The 23615-nt window shown below is 39.0% G+C and overlaps 1 protein-coding gene across 2 annotated transcripts in view; it reads left to right on the top strand.

The window, feature by feature from the left end:
- The window catches only part of arap3 (ArfGAP with RhoGAP domain, ankyrin repeat and PH domain 3), a 28197-nt gene extending 9259 nt beyond the window's left edge, over positions 1-18938 (top strand). Inside the window, exons 2-34 of one of the 2 annotated variants that reach the window (XM_017474690.3) lie at positions 1483-2506; positions 2612-2655; positions 2769-2851; positions 2950-3017; positions 3432-3671; positions 3930-3999; positions 4417-4537; positions 4780-4964; positions 5139-5245; positions 5662-5861; positions 6249-6334; positions 8042-8224; positions 9351-9492; positions 9727-9831; positions 10130-10286; positions 10669-10771; positions 10852-11050; positions 11160-11223; positions 11335-11498; positions 12150-12362; positions 12480-12585; positions 12713-12860; positions 13265-13333; positions 13458-13532; positions 13731-13848; positions 14052-14180; positions 14361-14497; positions 14615-14697; positions 14791-14826; positions 14961-15024; positions 15168-15311; positions 15426-15464; positions 17450-18938. In XM_017474690.3, coding sequence (XP_017330179.1) covers positions 1557-2506; positions 2612-2655; positions 2769-2851; positions 2950-3017; positions 3432-3671; positions 3930-3999; positions 4417-4537; positions 4780-4964; positions 5139-5245; positions 5662-5861; positions 6249-6334; positions 8042-8224; positions 9351-9492; positions 9727-9831; positions 10130-10286; positions 10669-10771; positions 10852-11050; positions 11160-11223; positions 11335-11498; positions 12150-12362; positions 12480-12585; positions 12713-12860; positions 13265-13333; positions 13458-13532; positions 13731-13848; positions 14052-14180; positions 14361-14497; positions 14615-14697; positions 14791-14826; positions 14961-15024; positions 15168-15311; positions 15426-15464; positions 17450-17818 — 5001 coding nt within the window. In that variant the 5' untranslated portion in view covers positions 1483-1556 and the 3' untranslated portion in view covers positions 17819-18938. Of the gene's footprint in view, positions 1-1482; positions 2507-2611; positions 2656-2768; positions 2852-2949; positions 3018-3431; positions 3672-3929; positions 4000-4416; positions 4538-4779; positions 4965-5138; positions 5246-5661; positions 5862-6248; positions 6335-8041; positions 8225-9350; positions 9832-10129; positions 10287-10668; positions 10772-10851; positions 11051-11159; positions 11224-11334; positions 11499-12149; positions 12363-12479; positions 12586-12712; positions 12861-13264; positions 13334-13457; positions 13533-13730; positions 13849-14051; positions 14181-14360; positions 14498-14614; positions 14698-14790; positions 14827-14960; positions 15025-15167; positions 15312-15425; positions 15465-17449 lie in introns of both variants that reach the window. The other variant, XM_017474689.3, reaches the window with a different exon arrangement.
- The last annotated feature ends 4677 nt before the right edge of the window (positions 18939-23615 follow it).

Here is a 23615-nt window from a genome sequence, read left to right as displayed (position 1 = left end):
TGTTTGAGTTCATAAATGTGAAGTACAATCTATAAAACTGTGATTGGCATATACATTAGACAAGTGGTATGTAGTTAATATTAGTTAACTATATTGATCAGGAATGCCAGTGAGAACCTTTGGCTGAAAATGGTCAGAGAGAGAAACAAAGTTTGAAGATTTTGACATCAACACTTTACGTATAATGTTTATGTTGATAATCATTCAAAAGTGATTAAATACAGGGTTTTTTTTTTTGCTCTCCTACACTGGAGAAACTCAACGTTGAGCAGCAGAATGGTCAAAAGGTCGGCCATGTGTTCATTAGACAACCGATTTCTAAAAGGCTTATATAAAACAAATCTACTGTGGTTGTTTTTTACTGTCTGCTGCAGAATCACCTAAAGATCCACCATCCAGATGAGTTTTTGCCACTGCCGGCAAGCAGTACCTGACTGCACACATGATGATATCTCCTTCTATATTCTCCTTAAAACTGCCCTGGTTAAAATTTTTGCTTCACTGTCTTTCGTGGTTCTGGAAAAATAAATTGTTTATCATAATTATTATTATTATTATTATTATTTTAATGGTAAGATGTGAGCAGGGTAAAATTAACAGCACACAATCCTAATTAAGATTTTTGTTTTTGTTTGTAAATGTTTTTACAGCACTCTTTCTATAAAGGGACTTCCTTGAAAACAGGACAAAACAGTAAAGGTCATTTGTGGTTTAACAGTTATTCAGTACTTATCTGGATTTGTCTAATATTCTTACATGCGCCGCTCAGACTAGCCATTTACAAGACGCTCATTTGTTTGAGAAATGACATCAGTCTTTATTCTTCTGTAACGGTTCTGAGGTCTTCAAGAAGGACCTCATCTAAATGCCATAGTGATGCATGATCTCAGTCTGAAGAAAAATGTCTCAGTGTCATGAATAGGGATGGGTACTGAAACCCGGTATTAAACTGGCCCCGGTGCTAAATTATGAAATAATCAATAAGCTCTGACGCTATGGGTTCTGCAGGTTCTGGCTACATATAAATCTTTAGAGTATTTTTTTCTGCAGTATATAAATATTAAACACTAAAAACACTGGTGCATTGACAAATAGATGTGTAATAATAAACTTTTATAAAAAATAAAGCAATGTTAATTCTGTTCTCAATGTGTTTCTTTTTTCATTAAAAAAAAAAAAACACAGCACAAAGTACCGATAAGAATACCGTTAAAGTACCGGTTCGATAAGCAGTATCGGTAAGAGTAGCAATATCATTAAAACCATAACGATACCCATCCCTAGTCATGAGACATATTGCAATTTATTTGCAGTAGAACCATTGGGCACTAATGGGCATTAATTCATGTTTAAAACATATGCTGCAAGCAAATGAAAAAACATTTGCCTGTGTAGCAGTTCTCACATTACTACAAATTAAGCATGGTAGTGTATAGTACAGGCACATAAACACTAATGGACTGTGTTTGTTTCCGTTCTTAGATGAGGAACTGGCATCCTCATCCCCTCTTGGCCAGTGTTTCTGCTGCTTTGCATGCAGGCTAATCCCATAGCCCATGTACACTATGGCAACAATTGATGCAGCCTCAGATGCACAAGACCTGTTGGCTTCCATTCACCTTGAGAAATATCTGAACCACTTCAGACAGGCAGGATTTCTGCTGGCCCGGGATTTCTGTCATGTGGACAATGCTGCTCTTAACAGACTTGGAGTGACTGCCACCGGTCACAGGAAGCGGATCCTCAAACTGGTCGAGCACATTCAAATGATCTGCCAGCATCATAGGAAGGACACTGAGTTGGACCGCTGTAACTCAGAGTCAGCCATTCATGAAGTGACTCCTGATGGGCATCTTTCACCTCAAGGAAATGCAGACACATCCTTCGAAGCTCTGTACAACAGCTCGGTGCCAAATTTGTCTGCGCTTGTGAAACGCTCCCACTCAGAGTGTAGTGCTACCATTGTAAAGCCAGTCCCAAAACCTAGAACTGTCTTTAACAAACAGAGGGTGAAGGAGCCTTCGCTACCCATGCAACAGGAAGCGCAACTCTGCAGAAGGTCCTCCCAGGATTCTGCCTCTTCTGCCATTCTGGAAGTTTCTTCTGTTGAACTTCATAGCTTAACTTCGAAAGACCCAAAACAAATCTTGAGTGAAGAGAAGTTAAATAAAAGTATCTCATCCCCAGACATTAGCGGACCACTACCTCCAGTACCCCCAAGGATCAGCCGTGGGGTTCTCCCATCCACAGTCAGGGGCATGTCAAGTCAGGCTGAGCAAAGCACCCCTCCACGATCACCATTTCCTGACTCCCCTTCCAGTTATCAGTGTTCTCCTTTCACCAGTATGGCTGGTTCTCCGCCTAGCCCTCCATGCTCTGGCTTAGAGATGGTCTCCAATGAAATCTACAGTGGCACTTTACCTGGCACTCCACCCACTATCTGGAGCCGCTCTATACCTATGCCCCCGCCACGCCAGGAGCTCAACACATCTACTGACAGCAATAGGTAGGCTAATCAGCACTATTACAATCATTAGGTTGGTATTCTCCCAGTGCAGTCATTGTATTATTCAGGTTTCAAGTGGTAACCCTCATATTTGTATGTCTACAGCACTTTAAATCACACCTCATCAGAACCGACTAAACGTACATTTGGTAGGTTCATTAGATTTCCCACCTTAGTTAATATATAATAAATGCATAGTTCTCTCTCTGTCCATTTTGCATATTCATTGTTCATTAATAAGTAGCAGTTTTGTTGAACATAGCTCCTGCTGATGACCAAGATGAAATGATTAGTCCATACTGTGAAACTGTTTTCCATGGCAAGTGGCAAAATCAACATCTTGAGGTGAGTGTAGAGAACAACAGATGATAAAGAACATGAAATGGTGCTGCTGAAAGAATTTAAACATGCTTTTTTCTTTCTTTCTTTTTTTTAAATATAAGGATGAAAGGTCTCCCAAGAGTGTGGATAGAACTGGAACCAAAGATGATAAGCTAGGAGATGCTCATAGGTAAAGCCGTTTCTTATGAGTTTCATGACTGTGCAAAAAGGAATATACCAAATATTATTGACAGTTTATAAGCTGTTATATGTGCTGTTATATAAGCTGCCAGAACAACAAACACATTCTACAGATTAATTTAAAGGCTTTCACACATTATTACTTTCCCGGTCGTTAGTATGTGAATAGGGATTCATTAATACCGATACTGGCATTGGTGTCTGATACCGTGCTCATTTTCTTGTACTCATAAAAGATGCTTCCATACTGTACCTAGTAGGTTGCCCATCTCGACATCAGTATCGATGAGTACCACATACATGTACTCCTGCATTTATGTCCCAGGCTGTTCTGTATTCTGTTAAATAATGAACTACAGTTAGATCATTTACACATAACTGCCTGTTGTTGCTGCCCCTCCAGGCATCAGAGCCAGTCTGGTCTCAAGCGGCAGTCTCGTGGCAGTCCTGGTGACTCCCCAGGCTACAGCACAGTTGGCGAGCCTTCTTCTGCCTCACGCTCCTTCACTCTGCCTCCACATAGCCTCTACCCTAGCGAATTGGATGAAGACCAGTTCATCTCCCCGTATGCAAGTTTCACCTCACTGTCGGAGAGGCCTGTACCCATCCTCAGTGGATGGTTGGACAAACTCTCCCCCCAAGGGTATGCCCTATCTGGACTCCTGCTCTCCTCCTGTCTCTGCATTTCCTCCCTTCTTGAGGGCTGCCTCTGTCTCCTGTCCATCCTTTCCTGCCGGTTTGTCTAGACCTTATTAACCTTTCCAGAAGCCTTTATTTCCACTTTTTCCTTTACATTTTTATGAGCATTCATAGAATTACTATATATTTTTTGTCTGTTGTTTCAGTGTTTGTTTTCTTTGCCTGGACCCAGATGATATCTTTTTGTGTTTATTTGTTTTAGGAATTACGTGTTCCAGAAGCGCTATGTAAAGTTTGATGGAAAAAATCTGATGTATTATGGCAGTGAAAAGGTATGTTGCATACCAAAGTCGTGATTTTGTCACACTGAAAAATGTTTTATATAACTAAAACTTAAAACTTTGAGTACCTAGAAAAGTGTTATATAAATCTAAGGAATAATAATAATAATAATAATAATAATTATTATTATTATTATTATTATTATTTTATAGATCTATAATAAAGTGCAGTGTAACAATGAAGTCAGTTTAATCAAAACCTTTTGGAAATCTTTTCAAGGATTAGGCTTTATCTGTGTTTGAACAATGTTCCTAAATTATAAAGAACTCAATCTGTTACTTAAATAACTTGGGAAGTCCCTAATTCAGTAGAAAAAAAACACTTTGTTTCCTGTTTTTTTTTTTTTTTTTTTGAAGTGTTGAATGTTGTCATTCCCTGCACAAATGGCTTTCCTCTGTTTGCCCCAGGACACATACCCAAAAGGTGTGATTCCTCTTGGTGCTATACAAATGGCCAGAGCAGCAAAAGACAACAAATTTGAAGTTGTGACGAATCACAGGGCATTTGTTTTCCGTGCAGACAATGAAGGTAAACACGTCATCCTCAAGGCTATCACCCATTTCCTCTAATAGACTGTGTACACACTGCAGGAAATCCCTCCTTCATAATTCTGTGTGGGTCATGTAACACCTTTTATACCACTACTACAATCCTATTCTGGTTAAGACTGGCTTACAAACACGCATGTTGATGAGCTTAATGTTTTTTTTTTCTTTTTCTGCTGTGTTCACAAAATACTTTGGATGGGGCTCTGACATCATTCTCCACAGTGCAGAGGAGTAAGTGGTGCAGTGTGCTGCAGGAGTGGGTGAAGGAGCAGATGGTGTTTGGCCGGCCACGTTTTGGCCCAGGGAGCCACTGCCAGAAGAATGGCTTCTTAGAGCTTAAAGGGATAAAGTCAAAGATCTATGCAGCAATTATAGCTGAGCAGATTTGGCTGTATAAGAACGAGCAGGTGATTTTAAAATTCATCACATTTTCAGTTCACCTTTGAGTCCAATAAAGGCACATGTTGTTCCACTCTGTTTCCTTCCTGAAACAGTTGCTCGAAGCCTGTAGAAAAGGGCTTGCTGTGCCAAAGCTGATGTAATCTTCACTAGTCTAATTTTGTAATTGACCTTTTTTTCAGTGTTTTAAGAATGGCATTGGAATCACTGTAATCGAGGCCAGAGGCGCTACAATCCGAGATGGAAAGAACAAAAGCTTTGACCTCATAACTCCTTACAAGGCCTTCAGGTAAATGCTCACCATTGCACTATCCAGTAGTGTTTTTAGAGCTGTCCCTATTAGGGTATCATTCGGGCTGTAAAATGAAAATGAGACCATTTGGTTTGCTCAGAAGATCCTTACTTTGGGGCCCTGGTATGACTGCATGAAATTTATAGTCTCAATAAAAAATAAATAGAGGGGATAGACAACAACATTGGGAAATAAGGATAAACCCATGTTGAGTTTCACATCGAGGATACCCAAATAAACACAATGCCAGTGGTGTATTATTGCTCCAAGACTCAGAAGATTGGAGTAATATAGTGGAAGTTATACCTATAGTATCTAGAGTATTTCAGCCTAAAGCCTGCATTTAGCCAATAAATACCTCAAAGTGAACTGGTTTTATAGTGGTAGTTTTCAGGACATTCTTGTCCCTGTAGCTTCACGGCTGAGTCAGAGCGGGAGAAACGGGAGTGGATGGAAGCTCTGCAGGAGTCAATCGCAGAGACGCTCTCCGATTACGAGGTGGCTGAGAAAATCTGGTCTAACCGCTCCAACAGGGTGTGTGCAGACTGCAAAGCCATCAATCCCGACTGGGCCTCCATCAATCTCTGTGTGGTCATTTGCAAGAACTGCGCAGGTATGTCAAGCTGTTGGAATGCTTTCAAATCCCAGGTGATTTATCAACCTAATGGATTGTCCGACAGTGCCTTGTCGTTGTACAAATCACTAAACATGTCTTTTTAATTCTGTGCAGTCATTAGGTGGCATGCAAAATGCGAAATTGCTTTTAGATATGATATCATACTGTAGTATCATTTAACACAGTGGTCAGTCAGTGTAGTGGCTTGGAAACTTGACATTGGTTTCGAGAGCGCTAGAGTGTTTATCCCAGTTGGTCCTCCATGTCAAATACTCAAGATAAGAGGTTGCTTGGGGGCAGCCTATTGGGATGACACTACAGGCAAACAGAGTGAATGGAGCATGCCAAATGGTGTGCTGACTTTTTTGTTGTGTCTGCCTGCAGGCCAGCACAGAGGACTGGGCACAATGGTGTCCAAAGTGCAGAGTCTGAAACTGGACACCAGTGTTTGGAGCAATGAGATAGTTCAGGTGGGGGACACGGGTGATAACACTGGCCTTTGCCTTTAAAGTTTTTTGCATGCTTTCTCTGTTGAAAATTTCCTATACTTTTTGCTAAATGACACCAACAAACATTTGTACTCGCTTCTCACTTAAACGATAATCTCATTAGAGATTATATTAGCTTTCATCAGTTCCAAAAATGTGTTAACAGAGAATGGAGTGTTTATTTACAGTATCTCACAAAAGTGAGTACACCCCTCACATTTCTGTAAATATTTGATAATATCTTTTCATGTGACAACACTGAAGAAATGACACTTTGCTACAATGTAAAGTAGTGAGTGTGCAGCTTGTATAACAGTGTGAATTTGCTGTCCCCTCAAAATAACTCAACACACAGCCATTAATGTCTAAACCACTGGCAACAAAAGTGAGTACACCCCTAAGTGAAAATGTCCAAATTGGGCCCATTTAGACATTTTCCCTCCCCAGTGTCATGTGACTTGTTAGTGTTACAAGGTCTCAGGTGTGAATGGGGAGCAGGTGTGTTAAATTTGGTGTCATCGCTCTCACACTCCCTCATACTGGTCACTGGAAGTTCAACATGGCACCTCATGGTAAAGAACTCTCTAAGGATCTGAAAAAAAAAATTGTTGCTCTACATAAAGATTGCCTAGGCTATAACCTAGACCATATGCCGTACACTGCATCAAATTGGTCTGCATGGCTATCTTCCCAGAAGGAAGCCTCTTCTAAAGATGATACACAAGAAAGCCCGCTAACAGTTTGCTGAAGACATGCAAACTAAGGACATGGATTACTGGAACCATGTCCTGTGGTCTGATGAGACCAAGATAAACTTATTTGGTTCAGATGGTGTCAAGTGTGTGTGGCGGCAACAAGGTGAGGACTACAAAGACAAGTGTGTCTTGCATACAGTCAAGCATGGTGGTGGGAGTGTCATGGTCTGGTGTTGCATGCGTGCTGCCGGCACTGGGGAGCTACAGTTCATTGAGGGAACCATGAATACCAACATGTACTGTGACATACTGAAGCAGAGCATGATCCCCTCCCTTCCGAGACTGGGTCGCAAGCCAGTATTCCAGCATGATAATGACCCCAAACACACCTCCAAGACGACCACTGCCTTGCTAAAGAATCTGAGGGTGAAGGTGATGGATTGGCCAAGCATGTCTCCAGGCCTAAACCGTATTGAGCATCTGTGGGGTATCCTCAAACGGAAGGTGGAGGAGCACAAGGTCTCTAACATACACCAGCTCCGTGATGTCGTCATGGAGGAGTGGAAGAGGACTCCAGTGGAACCTGTGAAGCTCTGGTGAACTCTATGCCCAAGAGGGTTAAGGCAGTGCTGGAAAATAATGGTGGCCACACAAAATATTGACACTTTGGGCCCAATTTGGACATTTTCACTTAGGGGTGTACTCACTTTTGTTGCCAGCGGTTTAGACATTAATGGCTGTGTGTTGAGTTATTTTGAGGGGACAGAAAATTTACACTGTTATACAAGCTGTACACTCACTACTTTACATTGTAGCAAAGTGTCATTTCTTCAGTGTTGTCACATGAAAAGATATAATCAAATATTTACAAAAATGTGAGGGGTGTACTCACTTTTTTGAGATACTGTATATGGCTCATGCAGTATATATTCTGTAAATATAAAACTGAGAACCTGCAATGAAGTTTACGTATATGCATATGTATATATTTTAGCTCTTCATAATGCTGGGTAATGACAGAGCCAATGAGTTCTGGGCTACCAGGCTGCCAGCAGCTGATGAAATTGACTGTGATGCCTCTCCAGAACAGCGGAGGGAATTTATAACCCAGAAATACAGAGAAGGCCGTTTCCGTCACTCTCACCCCAGCTTTAGTACACAGGAAGAGTTACTTAAGGTGAGCAACAGACAGTGAGTAAAGCTCACTGCAGATTGAAGAAAAAAGGAGTACACAGTCTTACCAGTCATGTTAAATGTCCTTTAGTAGTAGGTCTTGGTACAGTAATTGGACTTATGTTTTCATCAAAATATTTAATCACTTATTTAAATAGCTTCATTAGTTCTGATGAAAAGATAAAATAGACTAAGTGAAATACTGTATACGTTTAAAAGTATACAAACAGCGTGTTTCTTAATTCACAAGTGTCTCTTGTCGACATGAAGCACACTTATAATGGAAGTTGTTGCTTTCCTTCACTCGATATTTACATTGTGCTACTTTAAAGCACAAATTTAAGCAGCCATTACATTTTAACATTAAAAAAAAGAATGTCTTACCTAATCTATTTATGTGTAGCTTAATCCAGTCGTTCAACATTATAGCAATGTAATAAAAAAATCAGATAAGTCAGTAGTATAATTTCCTTAAAGTTTTGTTTTGTCAATGACTGATTCAGTGTGAACCGATAGCATTTTCTTTGAACTACAGGATAAGTTGCTTCACCTCACATTTTCTGAAAGGATGAATTACAATGCTTTCGAGCTTAATTTGCAAATGTGTTTGACTGAAGAATTAAAGGAATGTTACAGTACACTGTGCAATAATCTGCATTTCTCATGTATATCTATTTACTGCTGTAACAACTGCCTTTAAGTTTTATGTCAACGGGCTTTCTTTTCTTTCATCACACACTACAGGGAGATGATTGTATGTGGTAATGCTGTGGATGATTAGGTCAAAAATGTTGAGCGTGTTGCGTCTTTTCTGAGCTATTGTGTTGGTCCGTTTAGTAGTCTGCCCTGTGAAGAACTCATTTCACACTGGAGCATTAAGGATGTTTTGCTTAAAATAGCCTAGCCATCCCTAGTATAAAGCCAGCGGTCAATGCCTTGACTGACTTGCATTATTCTTAGCCATTGCTCACATTTCCAGTCTGATCATTACATTGCTGTCTATACAGAATAGAATGAGGATGTATGCTAAATAAGATGACTAATAAATGGCCAGTACTGAATGAATATTAGGACTTAGAATATCCTGTGACTGAACATGCTTTTTATTGGTGCATTTGGTGGTCCTGCAGGCTCTGTGCACAGCTGTGACTGAACAGAACCTCTTGAAGACAGTCACTCAGTTATTTGCAGAAGCAGAAGCGGCTCGACTCTCGGACTCTAATGGACATGAGAAGCACCTTTCTCTGCATTACTCTTACACCCAGGCCACAGGTTTTCAGGATTTACTTACACACAAACAGACACCACAGCAGGCACATAACCACTTCCATTCCACCTTAACCAATGACTCTGCAACTGTCATCCACCACATCAACACTGTAGCAGTGTATATTTCACTAATCATTAAGCCTTATTCATTTCAACATGTAATTTCAAAATTATCAGCATGCACATCCCACAGTGGTGGTAATCAGCATTTCTACATTCGGTTCTATTTCCTTGCAGATTCCAGTGTGTATGATGAGATCATGCAGCCAGTCCTGTATTCTGGCTACCTCTACAAGTCATGCTCCATGAACAAAGGCACTTTGTCTCGCAGAACCAGGGAAGGTAGGTGACAATGTGGCAAACAAAGCAGTTGGCAGAAGTTTAGGAGCAGAATGTGCTCCTTCAGAAGATGACAGGAAAAAGGGGCCTTTCAGGGCTTACTTCACTGACAAGCATGTATAAATGTATTCAGAAATCTTGCTGAGCAGTGGCCTGAACTGCCAGTGTTTATACACTGTATAATAACATATGCAATTGAATTTTATTTTGTTCGATTTTATTGGTATGCTTTACCAGCAGATTTACTTACCTCACAATTGCCATCTCTGTTCTGCTTTTATTTTTTTGTATTTTTATTTAGATTTCCAAAAGTATTGGTGCTCGGTGGAGAAGTCTCTTCTGTTTTATGAGTCTGACAGGTGCCATGAGCCCAACATGAAGATAGAGGTCAAAGATATCATCTGTTTAGGAGTTAGCAGGCCAGACTCATGCACCAACAACAACGGCTTCATTGACAGGTATACAGCAAAAACGTCTATAGCCTTTATCAGACATGCACACAAACATTAGCCAATGAATACCCATACATTCTGAAGTCTCCACATCACTTAATACACCTATTCATTATAAAAGGTTTACATACACGTTATAAACCGTACCTGACTGCAGGTGCAAGGAGCAATAGGATTCAGGTCCGAACCACATATTTCTGTAATATAAACACATTTTAATGGGAACTAACCAGTGTGTAGGTTCTACTTCCTTTCTCATTCATTGGCAGGTATGTAATTTCCCCATGACTGTGAAAGAAAGTCAACTTTTTATTGTTCAGTGTTGTCACTTATTGCATTGAAAAATGTTTTAAAAAATTGAAAAAAGCTTTTTTTTTCTCTGTTATAGGTTTCGATACACTTTCGAACTGTACCTAACATCTGAAAAACTTGTGCAGTTTGGTTTAGAAACTCCAGATGCACTACACAGTTGGGCAAAAGCTATTGGAAAGGTAAGCATTAAAAAACATGATAGTGTACATCCTACATCTGACCTTAACTGCGGGGTTCTGATGAGCTCTTGTCTATTCAGGCCACCACACCTCTGAGCTGCCACTGCTTACTGACGAGGGAGTTTGAGCGTGTGGGCATGTTGCGTTATAAGGCCATGCTGGACCCGCGGCAGTGGAAAGAGGGCTTCTTTGTTCTGCAAAAGTCCAACCTCTTCATTTGCCCTGGAAACGATGGAGCTGCTGAGGACATTATTAACCTGAAACGCCTGCAGGAGCTCAGTGAGCCTCTCAAGCCCACTCTGTTTTAGATGGTTCTGTTTTATATTTTGTGCAGTTACCACTGGCTAATTTGTGCTTTTTTTCTCTCTCTCTGTTTCAAATGTTAAAGGTATAGCATCAGAGACAGACAATCATGAAAAGAAAGACATTTTGGTTCTAGTGGAAAAAGGAAGGTGAGCTTTATCTTTTGGTGATTTACGAAATTTGTGGCGATTTTCGAATCTAGGCAAGCAAATAGATCCACAGAAATGTCGATGGAATTGGATGTGTGTTTGTGCATTCAGGACTCTGCACCTGCAAGGCATGGGGCGTACAGACTTCTCTCTGTGGTACACAGACATCCAGAAGGCAGCAGGAGGCAAAGCCAACACGCTGAAGGACCAACAACTGAGCAGGAACGACATCCCCATCATTGTGGACAGCTGCATTGCTTTTATTACACAGTATGGTGAGGAAAACGGAAAGTGTACATCTGAATGTATTCTTTCTTCAAATGCAAATCTGCATTCAATCCACTTACAAGGCATAATTCCAGACAAGGCTGAATTATTGCTCATTGCTATAATTACAATTGTATTTCAAGGTGATCACCTCATGTATTACGCTTGTAAATTCTATTTATGAATTTTTAATATCCGTAAAGAGCCAACAGCAGTGCCTTTTACATTTAAAGACAGTTAAAAGTATAATGACAGGATTTAACTTACTGTAGTGTTTTAGCCTGTGAAAGCTAAACTGTATTAACGGTACTAAACTGTATTTTACTGCTGACTGTATGGTGGCACTATCCATTTTGGTGAGAGAGGACAGAGTCTAAGGAAACAAAATGGAACGTGTTGTCAACTTGCAACTAATGTTTCCATAATTATGGACTGACACACTGATATTTGGATAAAAATACAATAGGTACACTACACAGAAATGTATTTTACTGGTGCCGCTGTGACACTTTGTTTTAGCATCAGAAGAAATTCTTGTCACACAGAATGTTACTTTTTTTAAATGTTACTTTTTTCTGTTTTCTTTTTCTGACCTCAGGTACTTAGGTTTACTTAAGTTTGCATCTGAAGATCCTCAGATAATTCTCTTATATTTCTAGGTCTGGGCCATGAAGGTATATACAGGAAAAATGGAGCCAAGTCCAGAATCAAGCTTCTGATGGAGGAGTTCCGGAGAGATGCCCGCAACGTGAAACTCCGCATTGGAGACAATTTCATTGAGGATGTGACAGATGTGCTGAAGAGGTTCTTCCGTGAGATTGATGACCCCATATTCATGGCAGATCTGCACCCATACTGGAAGGAGGCTGCCAGTCAGTAGTTTCTCATCTCATGTTCATGTTTTTTTTCTTTTCATATTGCTCTTCACACATCTGAATATCAGGGATATAAAGTTTCACTGCATGCTGAGCACCTCTCTTAATCTGCAGAGATATCTAATAAGACGCAGAGATTGGATAGATATAAAGAGCTCATCCGTGGTTTGCCACGAGTCAACCGAACCACTTTGGCTGCTCTCATCAGTCACCTCTACAGGTTTGCTAGTTCAAAATATACTGTTTCCGACTTAAGCTTTAATCATGCTGAACATTGATGGTTTGTGAATGTCTTTAACTCTTTCTCTTCTTAAAAACCCATTTTTCTTTGTATATTCCCCTCCCAGGGTACAGAAGTGTGCCGATCTGAACCAAATGTGCACAAAGAACCTATCTCTGCTGTTCGCCCCAAGCCTCTTTCAGACAGACGGGAAAGGAGAGCATGAAGTGAAGATCATAGAGGACCTCATTGACAACTATCTGTATGTCTTTGATGTGAGTAGAAAAACCAGACTAGACCATGATGTGAGTAAATAAAACAGTTAGTTTTACGTTAGTTTGTTTAAATAATTAGTCTCTAATTTGCCTTTTACTAGGAAGCACACAGGCAGCCCTAAACTGGCACAGTCACTTTACTTGGGAAAAAAGTATTTTTAATCAATAAAATTGCTTCAAACAAATGACAGGATAAGCGGTATAGAAGATGGATGGATGGATGGACAAATGACAATTACTGTTGAAGTGGACTTCATGTCCTGTCATGTGATCTTCTTTAATGTTGTCTGTGTATTATTTAGTTTTAATACTGCCCAAGATGGTATTAGCATGACAGTCATGTGATATCTTTATAGTGTCATTTGAGACCTATTTATTTATGTTTATTTGAATTTCTTTTAAAGATTGATGAGGAACACAAAACTCAGATTGAACTGGAAATCAGTCTCATCACAACCTGGAAGGACACACAGGTTCAATATTTCTGTCACTCACCAACACCTTCTGAAATAAACCTATAAAAAAAGAAGTAGCAGTAGTATGCTTGGCCTTAATGTGCCATGCTTTATTTATTTGTTTTGTGGTTTTTTTATCCAGCTCTCTCAGGCAGGAGACCTGATTATTGAGGTCTATCTGGAGGAAAAAATGCCAGACTGCTGCATCACTCTGAAAGTAAGTACAGATTTATCTGCCATCTAGTTATGAGACTATTTCATGTTGGAACACCATAAAAACGTTTCCACGCATTTGCTTTGTAGGTAAAAGTTGCCATTTCACATTATGACCACATGGTGGCACAAGGCCACTGTGAAGCCAACCAACTTCTGCTTTACTCAGTGTGTGTTTGTTTTGTCATCTGCCTGTCTGCAGGTTTCACCCACTATGTGTGCAGAGGAACTGACTAACCAGGTGCTGTATATGAGGAATGTCCCTGCAGGTGAAAAGGATGTGTGGATGACCTTTGAAGCCATTGAGGATGGGGAGCTTGGTAAATAGATCCATACCAGTCTGCTCAAGTAAAGGGCACTTTCACCTTAAACCAACCTGAATCAAATGGTTGGGGATGTTAATTGATGTCATGCTGTATTCAATATGGGACAATAAATGGACACAAAACTGTGTAGTGTTTCTATGTAGACATTCTTTATAATTCTAATTGTTCGGGAAAATATGTTGCGTTTATAATTATAGAACGGCCTCTTCACCCAAAAGAGAAGGTTCTGGAACAAGCACTACAGTGGTGTACCATGGCTGATCCTAGTTCTGCATATTTGTTGGTAAAGAAGGTACCCAGAGGAGAAATGATTGATATCTTTACAGGTGATTTCATATGTTTATTAAGTTACTTGCAAAAATGCAGTTGCATAACATTTTCATAGAATAAGTAATCATTAAAAGGCTAAACCACAGTAATTTACTCTGTAGTTTTCAGATTTAAAACTACAATAAGTAAATGCATTCTGTATTAAATGTTCTTTTTTCTACCTTTTTGGTTCAAAGCTTACAAGAGTGAAATTGTGAAGTTTGGAGTTCTGAAGTGTCGTGAGGAGACACCTAAACTTCTACAAGGGACCAAATTCCAGGAACGTCTGTTCCAAATCCAGGATCACAAATTACTCTTAATGAAGGACAAGAAGGTATGTCTGCTTGTGCCCTGCAGCTTTCCAATTTCTATTGAATTGAAAAAAATAATAATTAACTGGAGAAATTGGAGGCCAGAGATTAAAATTTTTTCTGTATTCTAACTAACATAGACCAACAAACCCGAAAAAGAGTGGCAGCTAAAAACTATGAAGATTTACATTGGAATAAAAAAGAAGTTGAAAGCACCAACAAAGTAAGATGATATTTCCTTGTTACATCTGTTACATGTTTCTTGATATTTCTGTTTACAAATATGACATTCCCATTAACTCGTGTCAAATTGCAGATGGGGTTTCACTGTGATGATAGACAAACATCAGATGTAAGTATTTTCTTTTGATTGAATGGGTCCAATGATCATTTACTTAATTGCATCAGCCTTATATAGTGCACAAATTACGGATCATGTTGGTACGCTTGCATAATGAGTAGTAATCAATTTCCTCACCTTGACAGGTATCTCAGTTGTTCCAGTGAAACAGAGCTTTGGGACTGGATAACCAGTCTTCTGAAAGCACAGGTATCAGCCTTTACATGGGTATTGTTTCTTAGATACTTGGATATCAGTTGCTAGGTCGAGTTCATTGGATATCATTTTGTAATTGCTCACTGGTAACTTGAAACGATCAGTACTTGGCTCATTTACTTTGATCCATTTCTCAGAACGACGACTTGCGGCCTCCTGTGATGAGACGCCACTCCTCATCTGACATCTGCAAGCAGAAGTTTGGCACCATGCCCTTAGTGCCGATCCGCGGAGAAGACAGCAACACCAACTCCACCATGCTTTCTGCTAATAAGACGCTGGTAATGCAAACACATTACGCGTCACAGTCTTTCTGCTTTGACACCCGCTAGTGTAAAGTTTATAGACTCATCTTGAAATGTTATGCTTACTAATTGTTTGTTGTGTGTTCGCAGAGGAAGCTTCACGATAGGAGGACACTATCAATGTACTTTGTGAGTATGTCTTTGATTGATTTTATTATTCTGCTGCTTGCATGCAATTTTGACATTTTCTTTAATTATCACACACATGCAATATCTCAGTAATTTTGTAAGGCTTAGCCTTTTTTTTGTATATTTTTAAATCTGTTTTTATATGTTGCTTGTTATGACATTATATAAATCTATCAAATGTCATCTCTTGTGGTACAGACAGACATTTTTGCCTTTGCAAAACCATGTTTCCCCAATTGAGGAATTCCTTCAGATTTCCTCGACCCTCCCATTCCTTTTGGGACCTAGGGTTTCCTGATACGACACCACCAGGATGTCGAGCTGACTTAGTGAATATAACAGGATGCGCAGGGTGGAAGAATTGTTCAACGCCATTGTTATCTGACCGTAGCCTTGAGGGCAGGCTGGGGCCTCTGTCCAAAACTCTTGTGTTTTGGAAATGGGGTGGAGGAGTAGGTGGGAATTGTGTAGCCTCTGAGCTCCTGGTGACTACTGAGCCTTAAGCATTTGCAAGCAAATTGTTTGCTGGCTTTTTTCTTTTGTCCTCAGAGTATTCAGCAGTTATCTTGAGGTTGTCAGTGTGGTACTAAAACAGTGGTTAAAATCAATGAAGGAAGTCTCATGAAATCACTTTGAATGCCACTGAAGGCTGAATTCTTTTTGTGAATGTACCAATAACCACACATAGAATCTGATAATTGGAGATAATCTTTTAGATAGCCAGATAGTTTTGAGAGCTTACCTAGGTGTGTTGTTAATCTAAGGTGTAGTCTCAGGTACTTTTCCTATTCAGATTATACTATGGTAGGTGTTCTACTCATTAGGAGTATGAATGAATCCACATACTACTATACTAAATAGAATGTAAAAATATTATGTGACCTGTGATGACCTATCATGATTTTGTTATACTTTTTAGAATATCTATATCTGGTATATTATGTCTATAGAGCTATATAATCTACAAATATCACTGATTGCACTGAATAGAGTTTTTGAGCTGTGAAAGATGATGCTTAATGGAGGCTATGTGGAAGTGAATTCCAAAGCATGTGTGCTGCAACACTGAAAGACCCTGTAAAAGCTTAAATCAATCTATAGAGAGAAATCTCTACACCAGTGGTTTTCAAACTGTGAGGCCTCCAGATGGTGCCAGAGGGCTGCATAGAAATTTTAGAACATTAAAAAAAAAAATTGTGTGTAAGTCAAGATTGTGAACCTTTACACTATGATGTACATAAAAATGAGAAATATTAAAAAATGAAATCAATTATACTTAGCACACTAAGACACACACCAAACAGAGACATCTGTTGATATACTAGTGTACAGTACTGTTAGCCACACACTGGTAAAACCTAAGGTTATTTAAAATGGATACGTTTTAGATAGAGGATGTAGTCTCTTATCTGAGAAAGTTAATACAGAAGAGCCTAGTGTGGGGAAAAAACGAAACTGCAAAAATTTGACAACTCTAGGGGGCCACAATGGGATGTACCCTACACAAGAGGGACCTCATGCTGAAAAAGTCTGAGAACCATTGCTATAGACATTTACAGAAAGTATTGTAATGTTTAGGCTAAAGACCTTTTGCCCCTGGCTTTGAAACACATGTTCCTGGTAGGGTTCCCATGGTTCTTGAAACTCTAGGGGAAAAAATCATGGGAAATGTCATTTTATTTTCTAGACCTTTGGAAAATAAAGGTTTTGGAAAAGTGGGAAAATGTGCAGATTGGGGCCCAATTAATAAATCCAACACCTCTGCTCTAAGTCATGAAAAAAACAAAATTTTTATTTAACATACTGTAGGCCTGGGACAAAAACCCACCAAAATGTACATTCTTTAAAACAAATTGTGGACGGTGTCGGTATATGTATTACACATTTTTATGGAAATATAAGCTAAAAATTACTAATTAATTTAAAATTCATGAATTAAATTTTTACAACTGTAACATACACAATTTCTTGGCCTCTTTGTTCAGCCCATGAAGGTGCAGCAAGATTCATTGGAGGAACGGGATGAAAGCCCAGAGCCACTCTACGAGGAGGTTGGTGACTTTAGCCTGCAGGTGCTGAAGTCCCTGGAGAACAGCTTTCTGTCCAGTGGCCACACCAAGAGTCGGGAGGTGCCTCCACGCATTGAGAGCCTCGGCCAGGGGAAGAGCAGGTCCCTGGAGCGCACAGTTGTCCCAAAACTTACCCGTTCTACTGGGGGAGATGGATCTCTGGACACACTGATGCACGAAGTACCACGTGCTTCTTTAGAGCGCAAATCATGTAGTCCTTCAGAAGAGCTGCTGTTACATGAACTCTCAACACTTTGTAAGAAACCAGAAGATGATGAACAGTGATCTGCGGAAAGCCTGACCTAAGATGTCCAGCTTCACCTCTGTTGCACAACCTGAATCAGAAACTGGTATTGTATTCTGCTGTCTGGAGGTGCAAACATTCTGCTTAATATTTGAAACATTTTTAATGAGGATTTTGGGCATGGCTGTTGGTCATATGGTTGTATTATTTCACATACATAAAATGTACCAGTATTATAAAGATTGGACATTTTGCTTCACATTGCTAATATCTGTCATTCTTTTTCATGCGCTCTGTATACAACTGGTATATAATATCATTTGGTATATGAACTGCTTGTGTTAACAAATCTGGCTCATCTTAAACAGTCTTGAAAGACCAAACTGAAAAAAATCTGTTTACATTTTGGTAATTAAGCTTTTAAAACTCACTGACTCAGTATCCTGCTGTTTTTTTTAATGGACTGACAGGTTCATTCATGATGTACATAAAATGAAGCCTTTATATATCTGAATTTGGATGCATAAATCCAAATTAATCCCGAGAGACATTGCTAAAACTGCTATCCAAAAAACTTCTTCAAATTGCTTTATTTTAAATGGGAAATTAATGAATGTGTAGTGTACTTCTTTCATGTACAAGCTCTGGGACTTTTTTTCACAAAGTACAATTTGTTGTATTTATTAATTTATTAATGTGTCTTCCAGCATTTCTCAGCATTCAGATACTGGAGGATTTAATGGCGGTGATATCTGAGAAGCTCATGGAGGAATTCTGTCCAGCTTGACTCTGAGACAGTAGAGGGCAGTGTAGGCTCAGCATATAATGGCTTGACAATCATGAAATGTTAAATGTATTCCACTTTTCTACAGAGATTTACCAATTTTGCACAGTAACCTACAGGCTCTTAATTAAACAAATTTATGCTACAGTATAATTGTAATATCACCTGTATGCAAGCACTTTTGTTTGACTGCTATTCTTTGCTATGAATATAACATTGTGCCGCTTACTCAGTATTTTATGACTTATTGTAGTGTTACATGCCACCAAACACTGTAAAGGTTGAGTACTTTACAAAACAGAGTATGTTTTGATTTTTGCAGAATCTTTTACTGAAACTGAATGAGGATGTTGAAATATATGAGTGTTTTTTCAAAATGGACTCGTATGTTACACAAAACGAAGACTGGTTGCTGCAAGGTGTGCTCAATAGAGGAAGTAAGGAAATAGTTTACACCAATTTACACTAGATACATAGAAGCATGGATGGGGTACATTTCCTGCAATAACTCTAGATGCATTTTGGCATAAACTGTATTTGTGGCTTGATATATTGTATATTGGCCTTGACAAAATATTAGTGACCAACTGCAAAATAGATTTTTAGCCTTGCTAGAGACTTAGAACAGCAGAACCGTAGTATTAAGGGTTTACTTTTTCCCAGCAGATGGCACCTCAATTGTAGTACTTGACGATAGTATTATAAGATTCTGTCTGGGTTATAAATGAATTGGAGATAGAATCTTACAATGCAAAGGTCATGAAAAGTAATACTAAGGGTTAGGGTTATACTTTGGAGTCAAATGAAATATTCAACATCTGCTATGAACTGTTAAACATAGCGTGACTTTCTGCGAAGATTACGTTACAGTTTACATTTAAGCACTTGTTAAATTTAAAAGTTAAAACTTCCTTGTTGCTGGGTTGGTACTTTTGGGCATTCAGTATGTATCTTTATATCTTTACAGGTTTATAATAATTTAAGGTACATAATTGGACCTTAAGGACCAATGTTGTACTTTTAAATCTTTAAAGGCTAATTAAAGGTACAACACATACACCTTCCTAGGTAAAAAAAAAAACTGTCACAAATATCTACCCTTGATGGTACCACCTGAGTGACCAGGAAAAGTACAGTGTGGTACCTTTTGGTACTTGAGAGCGCATTTGGCAGGGGCCCTTATACAGAGTAATCTACAGAATAGTCTCCACCAAAAACACATTCACGCTTCAGCACTTTCCATTTTTTTAAATCATGGTCAGGTTTTTAAAAAAAAACATTATTAATGTGCTTGTGTGTTTTTATAAGTTGTGTGGTTGAATAACAAATGCCTCCCATGCACAGGCCTAATGGTGCAATCATTGCCTTCATTCAATTTTGTGTGTAAGGTTCAAAGGTACTATTAAAGTATAAAGTATTATTATATAAAATTTGTATATATAATATAAAATAAGGAACTAAGTTGCTGTGTTTTATACTGTAGGAGCTTTATGAGATACAAGATGTAAGGGATTTGAAGGATTAACTGGTCAAGAGTCTTCAGGAGAGATTTAACTTGAAAAGTAATCTTTAGGATATATATACAGTGCCCTCCACTAATATTGGCACTCTTGGAAAATATGAAAAAAAGGAGTCTTTATTGTTTAAGCTTTTGATAATTTGTTCAAAAATTCACAAAAATATTCTGCTCTCATGGATGTCAAACAATTGCAAATACAAGCAGGTTTATCAAAAAAAATATTTGTTAAATATAGGTGTGCAACATTTATTGACACCCCTATAAATTCCATCCATCCATCCATCTTCTATACCGCTTAATCTTTTTCAGGGTCATGGGGAAACCTGGAGCCTATCCCAGGGAGCATCGGGCACGAGGAGGGGTGCTAATATCCCTATAAATTCATATGAGAAAAATATATTTGAAGTATATTCCCATTGATATTTTACATTTTTTAGTACACCTGGGTGACTAGGAACAGGAACTTGTTCAACCATGACTTCCTGTTTCACATGGGTATAAATATGAGGTAACACATAGCCCAAATGCCCTTACTCATTCATAACAATGGGTAAGACCAAATAATATAGCTGTGATGTGCGGAAGAGGTTGTTGAGCTTCACAAAATGGTGAGTGGCAATAATGAGGGCAATAATTAAGAAGTTCCAATCAGCTGAAAATGTTATGAATCAAACTGGAATTGGATGTGTGTCTATATAAGAGGATGGTTTGAGTGGCCAAAAAATCTGCAAGGATCACAGCTGGAGAATTGCAGAAGTTGTTGTGTCTTGGGGTCAGAAAGTCTCCAAAACTACAATCCAAAGTCACCTACATCACCAGAAGTTGTTTGGAAGGGTTTCAAGAAAAAAAACCTCTACTCTCATCCACTCAAGCATCTTCAGTTTGCCAGACACTGCTGGAACTTCAAATGGGCTCGGGCTCTATGGTCAGATGAAACCAAAATAGAGCTTTTTGGCAATAAACATCAGAGGTGGTTTCGGTGCACACCGAGAGGTAGCCATATGGAAAAGTATCTCATGCTCACAGTTAAATATGGTGGTGGCTCTTTAATCTTTGGGGGCTATTTTTCTGCCAGAGGACCTAGACATTTTGTTAGGATACATGGCATCATGGACTATCAAATATCAACAGATATTAAATGAAAACCTGACTGCCTCTGCCAGAAAGCTGAAAACAGGCCATGGTTGGATCTTCCAGCAGGACAATGATCCAAAGCATACATCAAAATCAACACAAAAATGGTTTACTGAGCACAACATCAAGGTCCAGCCATGGCTATCCCAGTCCCCTGACTTGAAACCCATAGAAAACCTGTGAGGTGAACTGAAGAGGAGAGTCCACCAACCTGGACCATTACATTTGAAGGATCTGGAGTGATTCTGTATAAAGGAATGCTCTCAGATCCCTTGTGTTCTCCAACCTCATCAGGCATTATAGGAGAAGACTCCAAGCTGTTATCTTGGCAAATGGAGGTAGCACAAAGTATTGACTAAAAAGGCACCAATGTTTGTTGCTCACCTAAGTTTAACAAAGATATTTTTCACAATTGTTTGATATCCATGAAAGTAGAGTATTTTTGTGAATTTTTTAAACAAAAGATCAAAAGTTTAAACAATAAAGAATTTTTCACAGCCTATTTAGCATGTTTACCAAGGGTGCCAATATTAGTTGAGGGCACTATATATATATATATATATATATATATATATATATATATATATATATATATATATATATATATATATATAACCTAAAATTATGCTTAAAATTATACTTCTTCTAGTATAGTTTCTTCAAACTTCCAGCGTTCTGATGCCATCTGTCTAAAACTACTGCAAGCTCCCGTTAAAAGTGCCTCAAATATTGTATGAGGACAATGTTTTTTTCCGTTTTTAATTTCTTTTTAAAAAACAGACTGGGGGGTGCTCTTTGAGTTTCTTTGTAAGGTTGGGGTCCTAGGGAAGGAGGGAGAGAGAGCACAGACAAGCCTCAACAAGAGCTTAGAGGATTAAGTTCATTCTCACTGCCACTTCATCACCTCCTTGCTGCCCTCTGCCAGGGCTCTCAATGTGCTCCAGTGTTTTGTGATGGCTGATTCACGCCACTGAACAATTATAAGAACCATCGACTTCTCCAAAGGCAGCAGGAAAAATATCCTCAGGGTTGTACTCGCTCACGGAGAACAAGGGCAAAAAAGCTCTAAATCATGAGCTGGTGCGTGAGTTGCTTGGCTGCCGATGAACACTGAGTATAAGACCACTATAGTGTGCAATTGCCCTTGCAGTCTAAGTGTACATTCTGGACTTCATAACTATTTTAATGTCTCAGTTTTGTAAAGGCTTATTGTATTGTGTTGGTGTATTTATATTACAGATCTTTTGATACATTAGCACAAGGATGTCTCATGATGTGCCAGTAGAGGTTGAATGGTTATTAGAGAAAACAGAAAAGGCAAAAGTTATTGTATTTGGATACAAGTGGTACTTGTCCTGTCTCTTCTCTGATTCCTTTCAAAATTACCGTACAAAGGCACATGTTGAGATGATGGACAGTTGTCAAGTGATGACACAAAGCTGGGCCTTCTCATACTAGGCAACCTCTTGTGAGCAAACACTTGTTAAGTCTGCCTGTGTATGAGTACCCCAGCTCTGAAAAGCTTTATTGAGTCCATGGATGAGTAACCTCACGCACTTTGTGAACTGCCTGTGCTCTCTTCAAAAGGATCCGATGGTGTCTCTTTGAAAGCGGACTCCCTCAGCGGCACCACTCCACACCCTTCTGACTGTATGTCAGGAGAGAGCCTCACACTACAAGGGCCTTATCCAATGGGGAGCTACAAAAAGGTGATGAAACCACAGGATTAACACCAAACAGGATCTCGTTTCAGTCTTGATGAGGCCAATCGGGAGTAATTGGGACTCTGTCTAAGTAGCATTTCCTTTAAAGACAAGACATCCTCTCAGATAACCTCCATTATAACTGTGCTTTGGCTTGGCCATATTATGAGTCACACTGAATTTAACCATTCTTTAAACCTCTTAAGCTAATGCAATAATGTAGGGCTACTTAGGACAAGTGTTACTATAGTAACACAAATGTACATTTATTGAAATAAATATGATAAGAACAGATCTTATATAGACTTATATAATTCTCAAAGTAATCTCATATGAACACATACAGCACGAATACTCAAATATGATCTGTTCTAGCACCTAGGAGATCCTTAAAAACTCAAATGAGCTAGAATATAATGTTTGAATACAGTACTTTTTACTTGCTCATTCACATAATCATATTGATGATTTGATACAACCAAGGAAAATAAATAGATTTGACTGAATTGATTGAAAAAGGTTCAACTAAATCCACAAGCTCATGTGATATTATTCTGTCCTTTGCACATGTTAATGAGTGTATGATTTGTTCCTAGTTAGTTGCCCAAACAGTTACCCACTTACACAACAATTGTATCCTGTTGGTTGGCCCAATTAATTAAAACAACTTGGGCCTGATTAGATGAGATTGAGTTATG

The sequence above is a fragment of the Ictalurus punctatus genome, chromosome 8 (assembly GCF_001660625.3).
Source record: "Ictalurus punctatus breed USDA103 chromosome 8, Coco_2.0, whole genome shotgun sequence".
Taxonomy (NCBI): domain Eukaryota; kingdom Metazoa; phylum Chordata; class Actinopteri; order Siluriformes; family Ictaluridae; genus Ictalurus; species Ictalurus punctatus.
This window is presented reverse-complemented; position numbering and strand designations above follow the sequence as displayed.